Source organism: Taudactylus pleione, unplaced genomic scaffold (assembly GCF_031769625.1).
Source record: "Taudactylus pleione unplaced genomic scaffold, aTauple2 ptg000003l, whole genome shotgun sequence".
Taxonomy (NCBI): Eukaryota; Metazoa; Chordata; class Amphibia; order Anura; family Myobatrachidae; genus Taudactylus; species Taudactylus pleione.
In genome coordinates, this window is record NW_028284406.1 from 3,421,928 (window position 1) to 3,439,120 (window position 17,193).

The 17,193-nt window shown below is 50.1% G+C and overlaps 1 protein-coding gene across 1 annotated transcript in view; it reads right to left on the minus strand.

The window, feature by feature from the left end:
- The window catches only part of HMCN2 (hemicentin 2), a 267,414-nt gene that overhangs the window by 55,135 nt on the left and 195,086 nt on the right, over positions 1–17,193 (minus strand). The window contains exons 48-55 of the mRNA XM_088466840.1: positions 11,096–11,182; positions 10,479–10,670; positions 10,203–10,376; positions 8,803–8,916; positions 6,937–7,079; positions 5,812–5,962; positions 3,888–4,103; positions 1,653–1,766 (exon numbers count right to left, since the gene is read on the minus strand). Of these exons, the coding sequence (XP_088322966.1) occupies positions 1,653–1,766; positions 3,888–4,103; positions 5,812–5,962; positions 6,937–7,079; positions 8,803–8,916; positions 10,203–10,376; positions 10,479–10,670; positions 11,096–11,182 (1,191 nt within the window). The remainder of the gene's footprint in view (positions 1–1,652; positions 1,767–3,887; positions 4,104–5,811; positions 5,963–6,936; positions 7,080–8,802; positions 8,917–10,202; positions 10,377–10,478; positions 10,671–11,095; positions 11,183–17,193) is intronic.

The window sequence follows — 17,193 nt, forward strand, 5'->3', positions numbered from 1 at the left end:
GTTAAATATATACAGGCTGCCTCAGTGCGACTGGCGCTGTACCTACAGTGAGAGCTACAGCGCTTTTCGTAAGTGATAGCGCAGTCAGCCGTCTGTCACTTACCTGACCTACAGTTAACGGAGCTTCAATACACATCTCCCCCTTGTGGGGGGAGGGGCAGGAGACCCGGACTCAGCCGGCGGCGGGACCCTTTTCTTCCCCGAGCAGGAGTGAGTCAGCGCTGCTACACAACGGACCCTCTTAATAAAAGGGGGAGTTGTTTATATTGTAAGCTGTCCCCTCTCCTTAAGAGGGAAGCGCGCTCCCTTGCCGGCGCTGGTCCGCGCTGCATACTCTTAAAAGAACACCTCTCCTGCTAAGCAGGAGAGGAGAGCCTCAGCTGATGTCCACTGCTCCAGTGAAATGACTCAGCGCTGTGCTTGCCGGCTATTACTGCTGCGGAGCAATAAGGGGGAGAACCCTCACAAATGGCGCCGCTGTTGCAGGACGCGCCATAAGTGTTTGTTTAGGGCGGGTCTCGACGCCGGGTCCGTGCGCTGATTAAGACAGCGGGACTTAGTAGCCACAGCAGCCCGCCATGTGTGAGGAGGGCAAGCGCGATCGGCGCTGCTAACGAGCTCTCCTATGCAGCAGCGCCGACAGCCGCGTGGTGCCCACAGCGCGGCAGTGAGGAGGAAACCCGACTAAAATAGGCGCCGCTAGATTGCATGACGCGCCTCCAGCAGCCCCAGCGACGACCGGGGCTGTAATTTGCGCCCTCGCTGGTGACCCCCTTGTATCCGAAGTCGGGGAGAGGGTGGTGCGGGGCAGGGGAAAGTCGGGCCCTCCTAACAGTGACAGTGTCACTGAGCCCAGCTATACTTCCACTGCTCCTGCTAATCAGGAGCAGTGGTCATACTTACAGCTGTTGCGGCCGGGAAGCTGGGCTGAGGGGGCGGAAAGGAACCCGGACACATGCCGGTGTCAGCAGTGGCGGGTCTTCTCAGGGTCCGATGACTCCTTTGTGTGTGTGCCCCCTCCTCAGGGTCACCGGACACAGGCTGCAGTAGCCGTGTGGTGCCCTTCCCGGCGGCTCCCACGTAGCAGGCAGACTGCCACAGCAAGCAGCCTGCCTGTCCTCAGCTGTAACTGTTATAAAAATTAAAAAATATGAAAAAGGCTGGAGACAGCCTGATGTGCGACCGGCTCTCTCGGGCACATTCTAAAAACTGGGGCTGATGGGGCATAGAGGGGGAGGAGCCAGTCACACTTCTAAATTATTTAAGGTGCCAGGCTCTACTCTACCACCGTCTATACCCCACTGTCTTGAACTCCAGTGTCCCCTAGTGGATGAAGGAGAAATAAGGTACATATGAATAAGATTTATCAAGTCGGTGGCTAAACCCTTGCTTATTCCAATAGTAAATGGCTGAATCGATGCACAGCCCATAGTGACAAGGTCATTGGGTTCTTCCCAGAGGATATAATGAGAATCTGCCTTGTATCACTATACAAATACACAGCATTAAGTGTAAGCATGAGTCAGTAGAGCTTTTGCTCGCTGGTGTCAGTAGAGCTTTTGCTCGCTGGTGTCTACTAATAATTAATCCAAACAAATATAAGTACACAGAAAGGCTGCACAGCCCATGCAATCCGCCATTCCCTTACTCACACAGAACCACAAGCTCATAATGGAGCCTGTCCTCCCCGGCTTCATTAGCCGCCTCACACGTGTATTTCCCAGCATGCTCTGCTCGCGTCATAGGGATCTGCAAGATGCGCCCATCTGGAAACCAAGAAGCAATTGAAGGTCAAGTCAGTGAATACGTTGGAACATAAGTTACTTACATTTTTTGGTTACCCTAGATGTCCTTCTTTAGGTTCCCAAACACGGTCCTCAAGGCACCCTAACAGTCCAGGTTTTAGAGATATCCATGGTTGATCACAGGCGGCTTAATTAGTACCTCAGTCAATTTGATTTAAACACCTGGGGGTAAATGTACTAAAGTGAGAGTTTTTAGAAGTGCGTTTCAAAAGTGATGTTGCCCATAGCAACCAATCAGATTCTAGCTATTATCTTCTAGAAGGTTCTAGTTAAATGTTAAGTAGAATCTGATTGGTTGCTATGGGCAACATCACTTTTAAAACTCACTTCTACAAACTGTCACTTTAGTAAATGTAGCCCCTGGGCTCAACCATGGATATCTCTAAAACCTGAACTGTTGGGGAGCCTTGAGGACCGCGTTTGGGAACCCCTGGGTTAGACCTCTGAGAAGCCAAGTTTATAATTTATTGAAATAGTGCCATCAATTGGCCAGCGCTGTACAAAGAATATTTGTCGCTCACATACTAGCCACTGTGGGCCTGATTCAGAGGTGGAAGCTAATGGATTTTCGTCTGTGGCGTTTTGCGGAGTCGCACCCGCTGTCAGGGCCGTTTCTAGGGGCGGGCGACCCGTGCAATCGCACGGGGCGCTCCACCCTGTCACTGATCTCAACATACGCGGCCAACGTCCAATCACCGCCTCCCTACTCTCGTCATGGGTGGCACTGTCACATGACAGGAAGCCGCTCTTCCCGCTCGGCGTTCACAGCAGCCGCACTGACACTCTGGGCGCCGGCTAAGAGGGAGAGACCTCCGTCCTCCGCTCCACCACTCCCCCCGGGTCGCAGCCGGACTCTGAGTCCTGAAGGAGGGTCCGCTTCCCTGCCCTGTCTGGCTTCTGCCTCCGCTCCGTCTGCTGCCGCCTGCCGCTTCAGATTGACTCCCGCGGCGGGCGCGGCCGCCGCCTCATTCAGGTCTCAGCGCCCTACACAGTGACTGAGTCACATGGTGGTAGCAGGGGCCCCGGCTGTCCGACCGCTCCCATCTGCCGCAGTGCCGCACTCCGGAGTCCGGACTGGCTGGCCTGGGACAAGCAGCTACACCAGGTAAGATAACCTCCGCGAAGGGGGAGGGGGTGTAGGCTGCTTGTGTGTGCGCACTGCGCAATATCAGTGGGGGGGGGGGTGCAGGCTGTCTGCAAAATCACACAACAGAGGTTTTAGTGAAAATATTATAATGGGGGGGGGGGGCGCATTTTGAATGCTCGCACTGGGAGCCAAATGGGCCAGAAACTGAGCTGCCCGCTGTAATATGCAAATGCTGGTTTCAGCCTTCCCCTTGTGTACTAGTGTGCTCCAGACAGTGCAAGGCCTAAAGCTGGCCACACACTAGACCAACTTACATCCAACCATCCAACTAGTTGATTGGTTGGAATGGAAATCTGGTAAGGTATGAAAGCAAATGACAATCAGCAATTTGCTCCCAAACGCCAGAAAATGGACAAAAACTGTTGTTTGAACAAATTGTTTAGATCAAACATTTAACAAACTTGTCTGACCGACCATTTTCATCTGTTTTCTGGCATTTAGGAGCAAATTGCTGATCATCAGTTACTCCCATACGTTACCAGATTTTCATTCCAACCAATCAACTAGTTGGCTGGTTGGATGAAAGTTGGTCTGGTGTGTGGCCAGCTTGAGACGCCCACTTTCCCTGCCCGTGCAAATTCACCAGTGGTTCCAAACACTCCACCATTTACTGGTGGAAAAGGTACAGAAAACTCTTGAAGTCGAAAGGGTCACTTGTCCACCCCTCTTTATATAAACCAAATCCACTTTTAATTCTTTCTTTCACTTTATCCTATTGTTCTGTGTAGCCACTGCCCCCCACCCTTCACAATGAAACCATTGTTAAACCTATGCAGGAATTGGAAGCAAAGCCTGAGCCTAAAAGGCACTAAGGCAAATGCACACCTTGCCCTGCTCTGCCAGTGCATGGTAAGGCTTAAGCGCATAGAGTAACAGGTTCCTTCTCTAGGCTAGCCCTCCACTGCACACATTCCTCATAGTAAGCCTCCTCTTACCCAGCAGCACCAGTGTCCCGTCAGACGCAGAGATGGGCTTCCCGTCCTTGTACCAGGTCAGGGTGGGTGGAGGTATGGCGTTGGTATCACAGTATAAAGAGATAGGATTTGAGGCGACAACCTCCCTGTGTTCTGTGAGTTCTTCCTCGTCGTCCTCACGGAACGCCAGCTCGAAAGCGGCGCTGGAGCCGCCCGGCCTATGGAATATTGGGGGGACTAAGGGAGACAACAAAGAGTAGAAGTTTTGATTGCTCCGGTAGAACAACATGACATTAATAACAGTATGGCTGATATTGTAACATATAAATTATTATATATAAAAATACTTATAATATATATTTATAACAACATTATTATAACATTATTGTGATTTTGCATTGCACTCTAACACTTATTGATTAGCAGTATTGATTATTCAAACCAAATAACAATAAAAAACTATACTGTATTTGTTTTTGCCAGGAGTGTGCTATATTGGGAGCACAGAGAAGAGACAATAAAGGCATCTCTGGACCCCCTACCCAAATTTAGGCCATGCACTGTTCCGCCTCTGAATGCCACCCCTGATTTGTTGTCACTATCTGTATATATATCTATATCCTGTGGCCCTAAAATGTACCGTTTCACTTTTGCGGTTCATTTTTAACTGTCACATGGTGTTTTAGCGATCAGCCGTTTGAAATGATCCATACTGTAAGAGTGAATATCTTGCTATCAATAAAGCAAGCGACCATCAGCCCTCGGTATATAACACTGCTGGGCACACTTGCTTCCACTAATGTGGATAGCCAGATTGCGTAACATTAGTCCAATCAGCACGAGATCAGTGGCGCTGTGGCCGGTTAGTGAGGTTGGAAGATGATCACATAGCCACAAGCCAATAGTCCTCATATTTTAGTCACTTGCTGTCCAATTGTAAAAGATCCCCATTGAAAGTTTACATTCTCAATTCAAGCTGTTCTTCCTAAATTGGATGAAAGTTTTGTCTCTGTCACCTGGTGGCCAGAACTGGTACTGTATCAACTGTACCACTGATGAGACGAGAGCCGAATAGGCTTAAGTCTATATAAGAGTCCTTAGTTTTTTGCAATTGGTTAGAATTTTGGTCAACTATTGCTAGGTAGAGTAGTTTGAGGGGTTTATTTGGTTGGTTGGGTTCTGACCATGTGTGAGATATTGGCAGTGGCTATATGTGGTCTTTATAAGGCTGGTATACGCCCAGCAACTTCCTTTCTGGATGGTGTTTGTCCCTCCCACCCTCCCCTATCTCTTTCTTGTGCTCTTTATGTGTTGTGTTCTTACTAACACTATGTTATATTATCATGTTGGGCGGGAAGGTGCTACAAACCAGCGGCAACGTAAGGTGTAAGAAAACATTGTGGAGCACATATCCTTTGATGGGTCATAGTATGACCTACCTCTGCGGGAGGACTTTGGGCGTCTGTCTCCGTGGACACGTTCATACTATGCAGTATAATAAGTGGTTGTGAGTCTTCACAGCTCAGCTTACAATGACCACGGGGGGGCGTATCAGTCGCTCCCTAATATTGGTCAAGTAACATATGGCTGGAGCTGAGTGTTTGTGGCACCCTTCTTTGCCTCCCAAAAGTAAATTAAAAGCTCAGGGTCATACCTTCATTAAAAGCAAGTTATGACAATTTAACCAAAGCAGTGTCCGTTTCTTAATTTTAGTATAAGTTAGTTCCAAGTTGTTATATTGTCTTTAATTGCAATAAAGTTATGGACGCCTTATTATATTTTTTACATTAGGGTTAAGGGTGGGGTTTCCTGACACTTGTCCCCGCCCCCACACAATCTATTTAAAGATAAAATATTAGCATGGAGAATACAAGCATAGTTTTCAATATGGAAATGAATGTCCAACAAACTCATCCATAGAGGTACAACGCTAATTTGAACTAACCTTGTACATTCACATGAAATTCTCTTTCATCCTCGCCGGCAATATTGGTGGCAACGCACGTATAGCGCCCCGAGTCAGTGACCCGGATCGGCTGGATCTGCAGTACATGTCCATCACCTAAAATCTGCACCGCACCAAAACTTTCCAGCAGCTGCAACATAGAGAAATAGAACGTACAGGATGAAACTGCAGAACAGAGCATTAAAACATATTACTAAATGTATGTTAATATTCTGTTTAAAAAAGTCAGCAGGAATTATAAGAAAATATATTGCTCATAAATGATTTGAATGCAATGTATAGTACAGTAAGGAAAGCATCATTAGGAGATGTAACAAACTTTCTAAAGGGGACAAAGGGATGAAGTTACCCATAGCAACCAAACAGCTTCTGGCTATAATTTATCAAGTACATTCTATAGAGTGATAGTTAGAATTTGATTGGTTGCTATGGGTAACACCTCTATGTGCCCTTTTTAGAAGGTTTGATAAATCTTAGCCCAGAGTCTCTTACTAGTAATAGTCAGAGCCAGGTTAAGAGGGAGGCATGGGGACAAGGTGCCCCCGAGGGCCCCTCTCTCAGGGAACCCCCGACCAGAGCACACTGCTGCCCGGCCTGTGCAGTCCCATAGTAGGGACAGGCTGGATGCCAAGTGAGGATGTGCAGCGCACGCTGATCCCTTGTGTGTGCGGTGGGGAAAAGGGGCGGACTGATTGGCTGCGCTCTGACCAAACAGGGGATGCGAACATCTGTGTGCAGACCAATGGGAGCGGCCGTTACAATTGGTTTGTGTTGTGTGAGCGGCAGAGGTCACTGAGGTGCAGCAGGTCACAGGTGTGTGCGGACTCTCCTGAGTGAGGTCACTACAAGTCTCAGCAAGACGAGTGGGGGCTGGGGCTGAGGAGTGGGTGTGTCTTATGTGCTCCCGGGCCTCCCCAAGGCTTAATCCGGCCCTGGTAATAGTACTTTTTAAAATAATATTCTAATGCAAGAAAACATAATAGTATGGAACACATCCTAGGGAGCCGTGTCACTTTGGCATAGCTTCTGATTACACAACACTCTTCTAATATTCCTTATTGACCTGGCGGCACTTGGTGACCGATATATAATAACATTTCTCACCTGTCCATCCTTGTACCAGTGCAGACTAGGTCTGGGCACGGCCCGGGATTCACACTGAAGGGTGAGGCTGCTATTCACCTTGGTCTTTACCTCCTTGATGCCGATACTTTCCCCAGAATCATCCCATGCGATCTGAGGAGGGACTAGAGCAGGGGGAGAACTTAGGTCAGCAATGTGGGTGACCTTAGTTGTCAGAAGTCTCTAAGGGGGTCTATTTACTAAGCCTTGGATGGAGATAAAATACCAGCCAAACAGATCCTAACTGCGATGTCGCAGACTGTGTTTGAAAAATGACAGCTAGGAGCTGGTTGGTTGGTACTTTATCTCCATTCACTTTATCTCCATCCAGGTCTTAGTAAATAGACCCCTAAGTTCCTGGGACAGTGCAAGGTTTTCAAGATCTGTCCCCTGAAATCTTTTTCTACGGAAAAGTCAATTTTTCATTAATTGCGTGCAAAGACTTAGCGGCTTTGTTAACAGCGCCCATCTCTGAATCAGCTCCTAAGTTTGCAATTAATCTGCCGTCCCCAGCTAGCAATAATGTGGTTCCATGGCGGCACCTGCTGGGATGCGGTTTATTTACCGGCGTGCGGAATGACGGATGTCGGAATCCCGACGCTGGAAGCCTGACTCTGTACTAAAGATAAGCGTCTAAATACCAACGCTTATCTTTAGCCAGATGCCGAAATCCCGACGCCCGGCATCCTGAACGAAGATAAGTGGGGACTGTTAGCTCTTAGACGCGGGGGGAGGGTTAGTTTTAGGCATCCCCCAAGGGGATTTAGGGTTAGGCACCTGGAACCCCCTGGGGATGGTTAGGATTAAGAAAGGGTAATGGGGGGTTGGGGTTAGGCGCCACTGGGCTGAGGTTAGGGTCAGGCACCCCCCTAGGAGGGTTAGGTTTATGGTGCGGGAAGGGTGGTTTAGGATTAGGCATCACCAGGGGGAGGTTAGGCACCACTAAGGGAGGGTTAGTGGGAGGAGAGGGGAGTGTTAGGGTACTTACCAGCCCCAGTCGGGATCCTGATGGTTCAGGCTTCCAGCGTCTGTATTTAGTCCACCGGCAATACACCCGGCTGCATTACATACCGATTCCCACCTGCTGTTTAGAGAGACCCCAAGTCTCACAGTTACACTGAACTAGCTCCCTCCCCTGCTAGGTGGAAATGATGAGGACCCCCGCTGCCGAATATCCCATGCTGCTTCAGGACACTGATCGTGTAATAATAAGGCAAGGTAGGAATGTACAGTATAACCTGCAAGCAGTCCAGTTGGGCTGTCAGTGTAAGCTGAGAGAACTCAGTAGTGCTCCACACCTCATTCCAAATGTTGCAACGCTCAGAGGATCTAGAAACCATCCACTGCTAAGAAATGTGGTCTGTCTACTGTGCATGATGTGAGAACATTGCTATGAAGTACACAAGTTACAACCAGAGCAGGGTGTGTTGGTCAAGAGGGTTATACATGGGGGTGTTATGGACAAGATGGGGACTTCATCTGTGGAGCAAACACCTAATGGCACTGCCCAGACTCTATATGAAATTCTGTCACATCCCATTGTGAAGAAGGTACCAGGGTCCCTGATAACTGACCCTCCCTCCCTGAACATCTGCGCCTGAAGTGTCAGACGATCATCGTTTTCCAGTATTGGGCTTCGCTGAATGTTTGTCCTGTGTTAGTTGACTGAAGCCTTATTTATCTAGTGAATCCTGTTACTGGTGATTATGTGTATGCACTTTGTTACCTGTATTACAGCATGCTGTGTGGTGTATTATTGTTACACATTGTGATAAAGACCAAGCTGATTTCCATTGATGAACATGTAAGTTTTATCGCCGCTAATCGCTGCACGACATAAGTACTCACTAAACACTTTGACTTCGTAATTCCGGATAGCTTCTCCCATCTCATTGGTGACTAGACAGGTGTACTGACCGGCATCTTCCTCCCGGGCATTGACGATCTGCAACCCATGACCTCCTGGATACGTTACATAAAATTATCAAACAGCAGAAATGAGAAGCTCTGAGGAAAGCACAGAAATGTTGAAAATCTTCACTTTATTCTGAAATACACGAGACCAATGTGCACCTGATATCACGCGATTCCCTACTGCAGAAGTTCCCAAACGCGGTCCTCAAGGCTCCCACACAGTGCAGGTCTAAAGGTGCCCATCCACTAGCAGACATGAAAATGACTGCCAATTACGACATAGTAATCGTGTGGTCATTTGTCAGTCTGTGATGAGCCTGCACTGAACGATCAGTCGTTCAGTGCAGGCTCATCAATCGTCTGCAGACATGCTCAACCTGACGTTATCGTCAAGTTGACCAGCATGTTTGCACGATGATAGATGTCTAAACGACTGGCGGGCGCGCGCATCACTGGACGTTTTAGTCATTTTTGCAAACGATTTATGAGCGATTGAACGATCGTTATCGTTCAAACACTCAACTTAATCGTCTAGTGGATGGGCACCTTTAGATAGACCCATGGCTGACCACAGGTGACTTAATTAGTACCTCAGTCAAGTTGATTTAAACACCTGTGCTCAACCACGGATAGCTCTAGAACCTGAACTGTTGGGGAGCCTTGAGGACCGCGTTTGGGAACCTCTGCCTTATTGCATTACAGCCGGGCTAACAAACAGCCACTAATCCATATTATTTCCTGCAGCTTTTGACAAAAGGTGTGTACCAAAGTCTACTCCATCAGTTCCAGACCGTTACTGATACCTTTCATTTCTAACACGTATAAATTATACAACTTCTGTTGCTTATTGGAGGCAGTCTGCACACTACCTATATACAGGTTATAAATAGAAAATATAAACCTTTATAGTAAATATGTAAAGTTGTGTAAGCTCTCACGAGCAGGGCCCTCTTCCCTCATGTGCTTCTCCTTCACTTAATTATACTCTAATTTACAACAGCACCCAACCCTTGGTTACAGACACCCTGCTGCTTATCTAAGTGTTAGGCAGCAATGTATAACTCATGTATCTGTCTTGCATTGTTTGTACTGTTAATATCTGTTTTCTTGTGTGCTTATTTGTTTATCTACTGTGTAAGGCGCTGCGGAACCCTTGTGGCGCCATATAAATAAAGCATAATAATAATAAAGTTAAAGGAATATTGCACCTATGTCCTGCACCTAGAAGGTTAGAGCACAGTTTCGGAACTCCCTTAAAGCAGAACGTGTCTAATTCTAATAATTACGGGTAGACTGACTGCGGCGGCAGATATGAAAGTGACCGAGTTGCTTACCGGGAAGTATCTTCACATTCTGTGAATCTGTGAAGGGTTGCCCATTTTTTAGCCAGGTAATAGTAGGTATTGGAAATCCCAGAGCTTCACAGATGAGCGACAGAGGGTTATTGACAACGACTATGACATCTTCGTTCGTGCCATCATCGAGGGTTCCAGAAATAGAGGGACTCACTGAGAAGGGAGACACAAGAGGAGCAGCAGCTCACGAAAAACACATCAAGAGACCCAGAAGAAGTCAACATGACCACGGAGATAGAGTTGCAGTAGTCTCACCTAGAACGGTTAATACAAAGTGTTTGCTTCTCTCAGCAACCGGATTAATGGCCAGGCAGGCGTAATGGCCGGCGCTAAACGCAGTGGCGGCCTGAATGTGCAGCTCAGATCCGTCGCTGGATATCTGAATGCCGTCTCCACTTTGTATCGGCTGGGAATCCCTGAACCAGGTGATGCGAGGCGCCGGATGACCTGAAGGAACAGAATGCCAGGGTTTTATAGCCAGTAGGCACAGGGCTACATTACCATTTATTATCCAGAAATTCATTCATATCCTTCCCGTCCTCTGTATAGCAGAGCAGTGGCAGAGCAAGTCATGGGGACTAAACAGTTGCCAGGAAGCAGCTTCTGGACTTTTTTACAGGCATATCTAGAAGGCATCTTGGGAGTCAACTAGATGCAGAGCAATGTTAGCTTCATAGATGGATTCAACACAGTTTTGAATAGACTCCATGGAGCAATGGGGATATCCATTATCCTGCTAGTCATGGGAAGGGATGGATATGAAATGGTAAACGACTGGGCAGACCTTCCCTTAAGCGCACAAAAAGAAAGTAAACAAAAATAAATGTCATGCATTAATCAGCCCCGATGACAAAGCCTAGTCTTATCCCCACCTGAGGCTCTGCAGCGAAGGCGAATGGGCTTTCCCGCTGCTACTCGGAAGTCCTTGTCATCTTCATCATCTTCTATGGTTGGAGGAACTACAAAACAAATCATCAGACACAGTGGTAGCAGGCCAGGTCTTTAAAAAAGAGATGACCACCCATATTAATGGTTTAACCACCCCACAGCTAGGAGATCATTGAGATGTGTCTCACTCATCGAAGGATACTCAACCCTGGGCTCTCTGCCATGGCTCACTCTCATGGACATTGGGCTCCTGATGTTCTGCTATTCGGTGGATGGGGCTTTTATAGTTACGCTATTAGTTTGGGGGCAACATTTCTTTTAAAGTATTTGTAAACCAGCTATAGGGCCTAATTCAAATGTGGACGCAATGTAGATATTTACGCAGCTGAGTGATTTTTGGCTGACTCTGCATGTGCCACGGTCGCACTCTATAAACGCCAAGATACCTTAGCGATGCTGGTCGCTGTGAGAATTTCTTTGCAAAGTGATTGACGTTCAGGGACCGTTTGGGGTCAGTTAGGGGGGGAGTGACGGCAAAAAACAAGAGATATGGTAAGAACTTACCTTTGTTATCTCTGTTTCTACGAAGTCCATAGGGTCCACAGGGTTGACCTTGGGGGGTATAGCTGGATCTGGATCCATGGGCACCACGCAGTTAAAGCTTTAGCTGCTCCCAGGATGCACTTGGGTCCGTCCTCCTCTATACCCCGCCCCCGGCCACAGCACCTCAGTTGGTAAGCAGCCAAGGCCGGAGGAGGAGACTAAACAGAGAGAAGGAAGACTGGAACACACAAGAAACCATACTCACAGAAATGGGAGACGGAAAACCGGTGACCAGCCACACAGCCCATTTGAAGCCAGGTGCGTCAGGGCGGGCGCCCTGTGGACCCTATGGACTTCGTAGAAACAGAGATAACAAAGGTAAGTTCTTACCATATCTCTTGTTTTCTACTTCAGGGTCCATAGGGGGTCCACAGGGTTGACCTTGGGGATGTCCCAAAGCAGTACAACTAAGGGCGGGGACGCTCCTGTGCTGAAAGGAGTACCCGGCGCCCAAAGGATGCATCCTGAGAGGCAAAGGTGTCAAACGCATAGAACCTCAAAAACGTTTGAATTGAAGACCAAGTGGCCGCCTTACACAGCTGAACAGCAGAAGCGCCACGTCTAGCAGCCCAAGAGGGACCCACAGAACGAGTGGAATGAGCCTTAACAGAGGCTGGCACAGGTAATCCCTCCTGTGCATAAGCCTCACAAATAACGGAACGAAGCCAACGGGCTAACGTTTGTTTGTTGGCAGGCCAACCCCTCTTGTGAAAACCAAAGAGGATAAACAAGGAATCAGACTTCCTAACCGAAGCCGTCCGGTCTACAGAAATTCTAAGCGCCCGGACCACATCTAAGGAAGTCTCACCAGCTGAAAGATCAGGGGACTGAAAAGCTGGCACAACAAGTTCCTGATTAATATGGAACTTCGAGACCACTTTGGGCAAAAACTCAGGACGAGTGCGGAGCACCGCTCTGTCCTGGTGAAAAATCAGGAAAGGAGGGCGACAGGAAAGTGCCCCCAATTCAGACACCCTCCTGGCCGAAGCAATTGCCAGGAGAAAAACCGTCTTAAATGTCAGCCACTTGAGCTCCACCGCCTCAAGAGGCTCAAACGGAGGACCCTGCAGGACCCGTAGCACCACCGCCAAGTCCCAAGGAGCCACAGGAGGCACAAAGGGAGGCTGGATCCTGAGAACACCCTGGAAAAAGGTGTGAACGTCTGGTAGTATTGCAATCCGCCGTTGAAGCCACACGGACAAGGCGGACACATGAACCTTCAGAGATGCAAGGCGTAAGCCGAGATCCAATCCTGACTGAAGAAATTCCAAGATCCTAGAAACTCGGAACACCTGAGGATCATAATGTCTGGACTCACACCACTGAAAGTAAGTGTGCCACACTCTGTGATAAATCCGTGCTGAAGCAGGCTTGCGTGCCCTGAGCATGGTACCAATAACCGAACTGGAGAAGCCCCGAGACCTCAAGACGGCTGTCTCAAGAGCCACGCCGTCAAAGACAGCCGACCCAGATCCGGGTAAAGGCAGGGCCCCTGAGACAACAGGTCCCGACGCTGAGGAAGAAGGTACGGAGCGTCGATGGAGAGGCTCCTGAGATCGGAGTACCAAGGACGTCTGGGCCACGCCGGAGCTACCAGCACGAGCATGCCGCCGTCCTGCTTGAATTTCCGCAGAACCCGAGGAAGCAGGGATATCGGAGGAAACAGATACGCCAGGTGAAACGTCCATTTCACCGACAGCGCGTCCACCAGACTTGCACCTGCGTCTCTTGTCCTTGACCCGTAAACGGGCAACTTGTGATTGTGACGGGAGGCCATCAAGTCCAGCTGAAACACCTCTGGGTGAAGCGACCATTCCCCGGGATGCACGTCGTGACGGCTGAGGAAGTCCGCCTCCCAATTGAGGACTCCGGGGATGAAGACCGCCGAGATCGCTGGAATGTGACCCTCCGCCCAAGTCAGGATACGAGACACCTCCGACATCGCTGCCTGACTGCGAGTTCCGCCTTGGTGATTGATATACGCCACCGTGGTGGCGTTGTCGGACTGCACCTGTACCGCCCTTCCGTGAAGAGCGGGGCCGGACGACTGCAGGGCCCTGTATACTGCCCGCAGTTCCAGGATGTTGATGGGGAGAAGTGCTTCTTCCGCTGACCAACGACCCTGAAGCGACAAAGAGCCGGTCACTGCCCCCCAACCCCGGAGACTGGCATCCGTCGTGAGCAGGACCCAGTCCGGGATCCAAAATGGGCGCCCCTCGACCAGATGAGCTGTCTGAAGCCACCAAGCCAAAGATAGCCGAACGTCCGGAGACAACACCAGCACCTGAGAGCGGATCCGGTGAGGTAACCCGTTCCATTCTGATAGAATCAGCCCCTGCAGGGGCCGGGAATGGAACTGGGCAAATTCCACCACGTCGAATGTCGACACCATGGACCCCAGAACTCTCATAGCCGAATGGACCGACAGGCGGCAACGGCTCAGGCAACTGCGTATCCGCAGCTGTAGGGAGGCGACCTTCTCCGGAGTCAGGAAGATCCTTTGCTGACGCGAATCCAGCAGGGCTCCCAAATGAACCATCCGCTGTGATGGAATCAGGGAGGACTTTTTCCAATTTATCAACCACCCGTGTGCTTGCAGGCAAGCGATCGTCAGGTGGAGATGTTGAAGCAGTACCTCCGGAGAGCTCGCCAGCAACAGGAGGTCGTCCAGGTACGGCAGCAGCCGTACATTCTGGTTCCGTAGATGTGCGGCCATGACCGCCATAATCTTCGTGAACACCCTCGGTGCCGTGGAGAGACCAAAGGGTAGCGCCCGGAACTGATAGTGGTGTTGAAGGATAGCGAACCTCAGATACCGCTGGTGTGAAGATGCTATCGGAACATGGAGGTAGGTGTCCTGGATGTCCAGGGACACCATGTAATCCCCCGGTTCCATCGCCAGAATGATGGAACGTAACGTTTCCATCCTGAACTTGGGAACCCTGAGGAATTTGTTCAGAGACTTCAAGTTGAGGATAGGGCGATGAGAACCATTGGGTTTCTGCACCAGAAACAGAGACGAATAATACCCCGTCCCTCGTTGTGATAGAGGAACGGGAACAATGACCCCTGCTTTCAGCAAGGACTCTATAGCCTCCTGAACCTGTAACGCCTTGGTCTTGTCCTGAGAAGGACTTGTGCAGAAAAACTGGTGGGGTGGTCTGTGCCGAAAAGACAGGGCGTACCCCTGGGAGACCACTTCTCGAACCCAGGCATCCGTGGTGGTATTGTGCCAGCACTGGGCAAATAGAAGAAGTCGGCCTCCCACTCTGAGGTCCCCCAGAGGGAGGCCCGTCCCATCAGGCCGCAGGTTTATCTTCCTGCTTGGAAGAAGGGCGCCGAGCACTCCAGGCTTGCTTCTTGGGTTTAGAGGCCGTCTTACTCGCAGACTGTCTCGGGAAGGACTGACCTTTCGCCTTACCCTGAACCCGAAAGGAACGAAAAGCCGAACTCCGAACCTTAGCAGGCAGTGCCGCCGAAGGGAGGAAGGCCGACTTGGATTTAGCCAGGGTGTCCACTATTTTGTCCAAGTCCGGCCAAATAGTAATTCCCCATTGAAAGGTAAGGCCTCCAGACCTTTCTTTGAATCAGAGTCTGCTCTCCAGGACCGCAACCATAAGGATCGGCGGGCAGACACCGCTGCAGCCGATACCCTCGAGGTCAGCAGACTAGCATCTAAAGAAGCTTCTCCAATGTAAGAAGCAGCGTCCCTCATTTGTCCCAACAACGCCCGCTGGACATCCGGAGCGTCGTCCGGGAAGGTATCTTCCAATGCATTGGCCCACCCCTCAATGGCCTTGGCCACCCAGGAGATGGCCATGGACGGTCGGGCCACCGCCCCGGAGAGGGAGTAAATAGACTTTAAGCAAGTCTCAACTTTCCTGTCCGTGGGATCCTTCAGCGAGGATATCGACGGTAATGGTAAGGTGGCGCCCCGAGTTAAACGGGTGACATGGGAATCCACCGCCGGTGGAGTTTCGGATTTTTTACAATGTGCCTCAGGGAAGGGGTAATTAGAAGCCAACCGCTTCTGAGGAAGGAATATCTTACTGGGCGCCTGCCAAGCTACCGCCATATGATCCGTCAACTGATCCGACAGGGGAAACACCGCAGAAGCCACCTTAGTTTTTTTGAAACTAGGAAACTTCGACTTAGGAACCGGTGCCTCATCCTCTATAAGAAGAATAGCTCGCACCGCCCTAACTAGTGCTCGCACATTAATGGACGACTTGGTATCCATTTCCTGGACCGAGGCGTCCGAGTCAGTGTCATCAGGGACCTCCCCATCATCTGAGGAACCCTCTGAGTCCGATACCTGAGCAGCCCGTGTCATGAGTGGGCGTTTTGAAATCCTAGAAGGCATGTCAGTCTGCAACATTGACTGAAAAGCCGAGGAAGCGGCCGCCAAATTTTGCACGGAGTTGGAGAGCACATCCACCCAGGGTGGAGGAGTCACCATAGGGGCCTGAAAAGGTACCACAGGCTGCTGCGGCACAGGGGAAGCCTGTATATACATAGGCAACCCCGCATAGGGACCCACCGACTGAGACCCAGGAGGACTCCGCAATAACTGCGGGACACCCGGGGAATGGGGGATGGTCGGCTGGGGCAACGACCTAGTAGGGAGAGCAGTCGGGACCGACAGACGGTCCGCAATAGACACCAGCACTTGAGAAAACATCGCCCACGGTGGTTCCTGCGCCAGAGAAGGTCTGGATGGGCCAGGAGCCACCTGGCATCGACTACACAGGCCATCCTGTGACAAATCCTCCCTATCTACTCCTGCAGAACAGCGTCCGCAGGAGGCCAACACCGGAGCCACTGAGCGCTCAACCTCCTCGTCTGACATGACAGAATATATTATATATCTGGCACCAGGGTAGAAGTAAAACGCACTCACCAGTGTGCTGAACAACAGCCCACAATATGGCACTGAGTAGCACACAACTGTATGTGACGGACCTCACAAATACGTGATCTATATAAGTGAGGTCAGTAGAAACGCCCCTCCCCCACACACCTGTAGGGCTTGTAGGAGAAGTAAAGGGATAGGTATAAGCTGACAGTAAGTAGAAAATAAGCACAGACAGGCAGCACTAGCAAAAGTCACATACCATGCAGGAAGATATACTCACTGCACCTTTACACTACAATCAACCTGCCCAGATTCAGTGTCTGGGAGGGCTATAGTGCTGTGTACGCTGTCCTTAATCAGGGGAGAGGTACACAGGGGGACCGGTCCGCGTGCTCCCTGAAGATCTGCGCTGCCACTGTGAGAAAATGGCTGCTGGAGACCTCAGAGGAGGAGTGGCCGAGGAATCTGCAGCTCAGCGACGCCAGACTCCGTGCTGAAAGGCGCGCTGAGCTGAGGGGAGGAGCCGCTGACAGGGAAGGCTTCCTCCCCTGGCTAGCATATTAACCCCAGGGCTTGCCGGCATCCCGCTTGCCATATATCCCTGGTGGTCTAGTGGTCCCACGG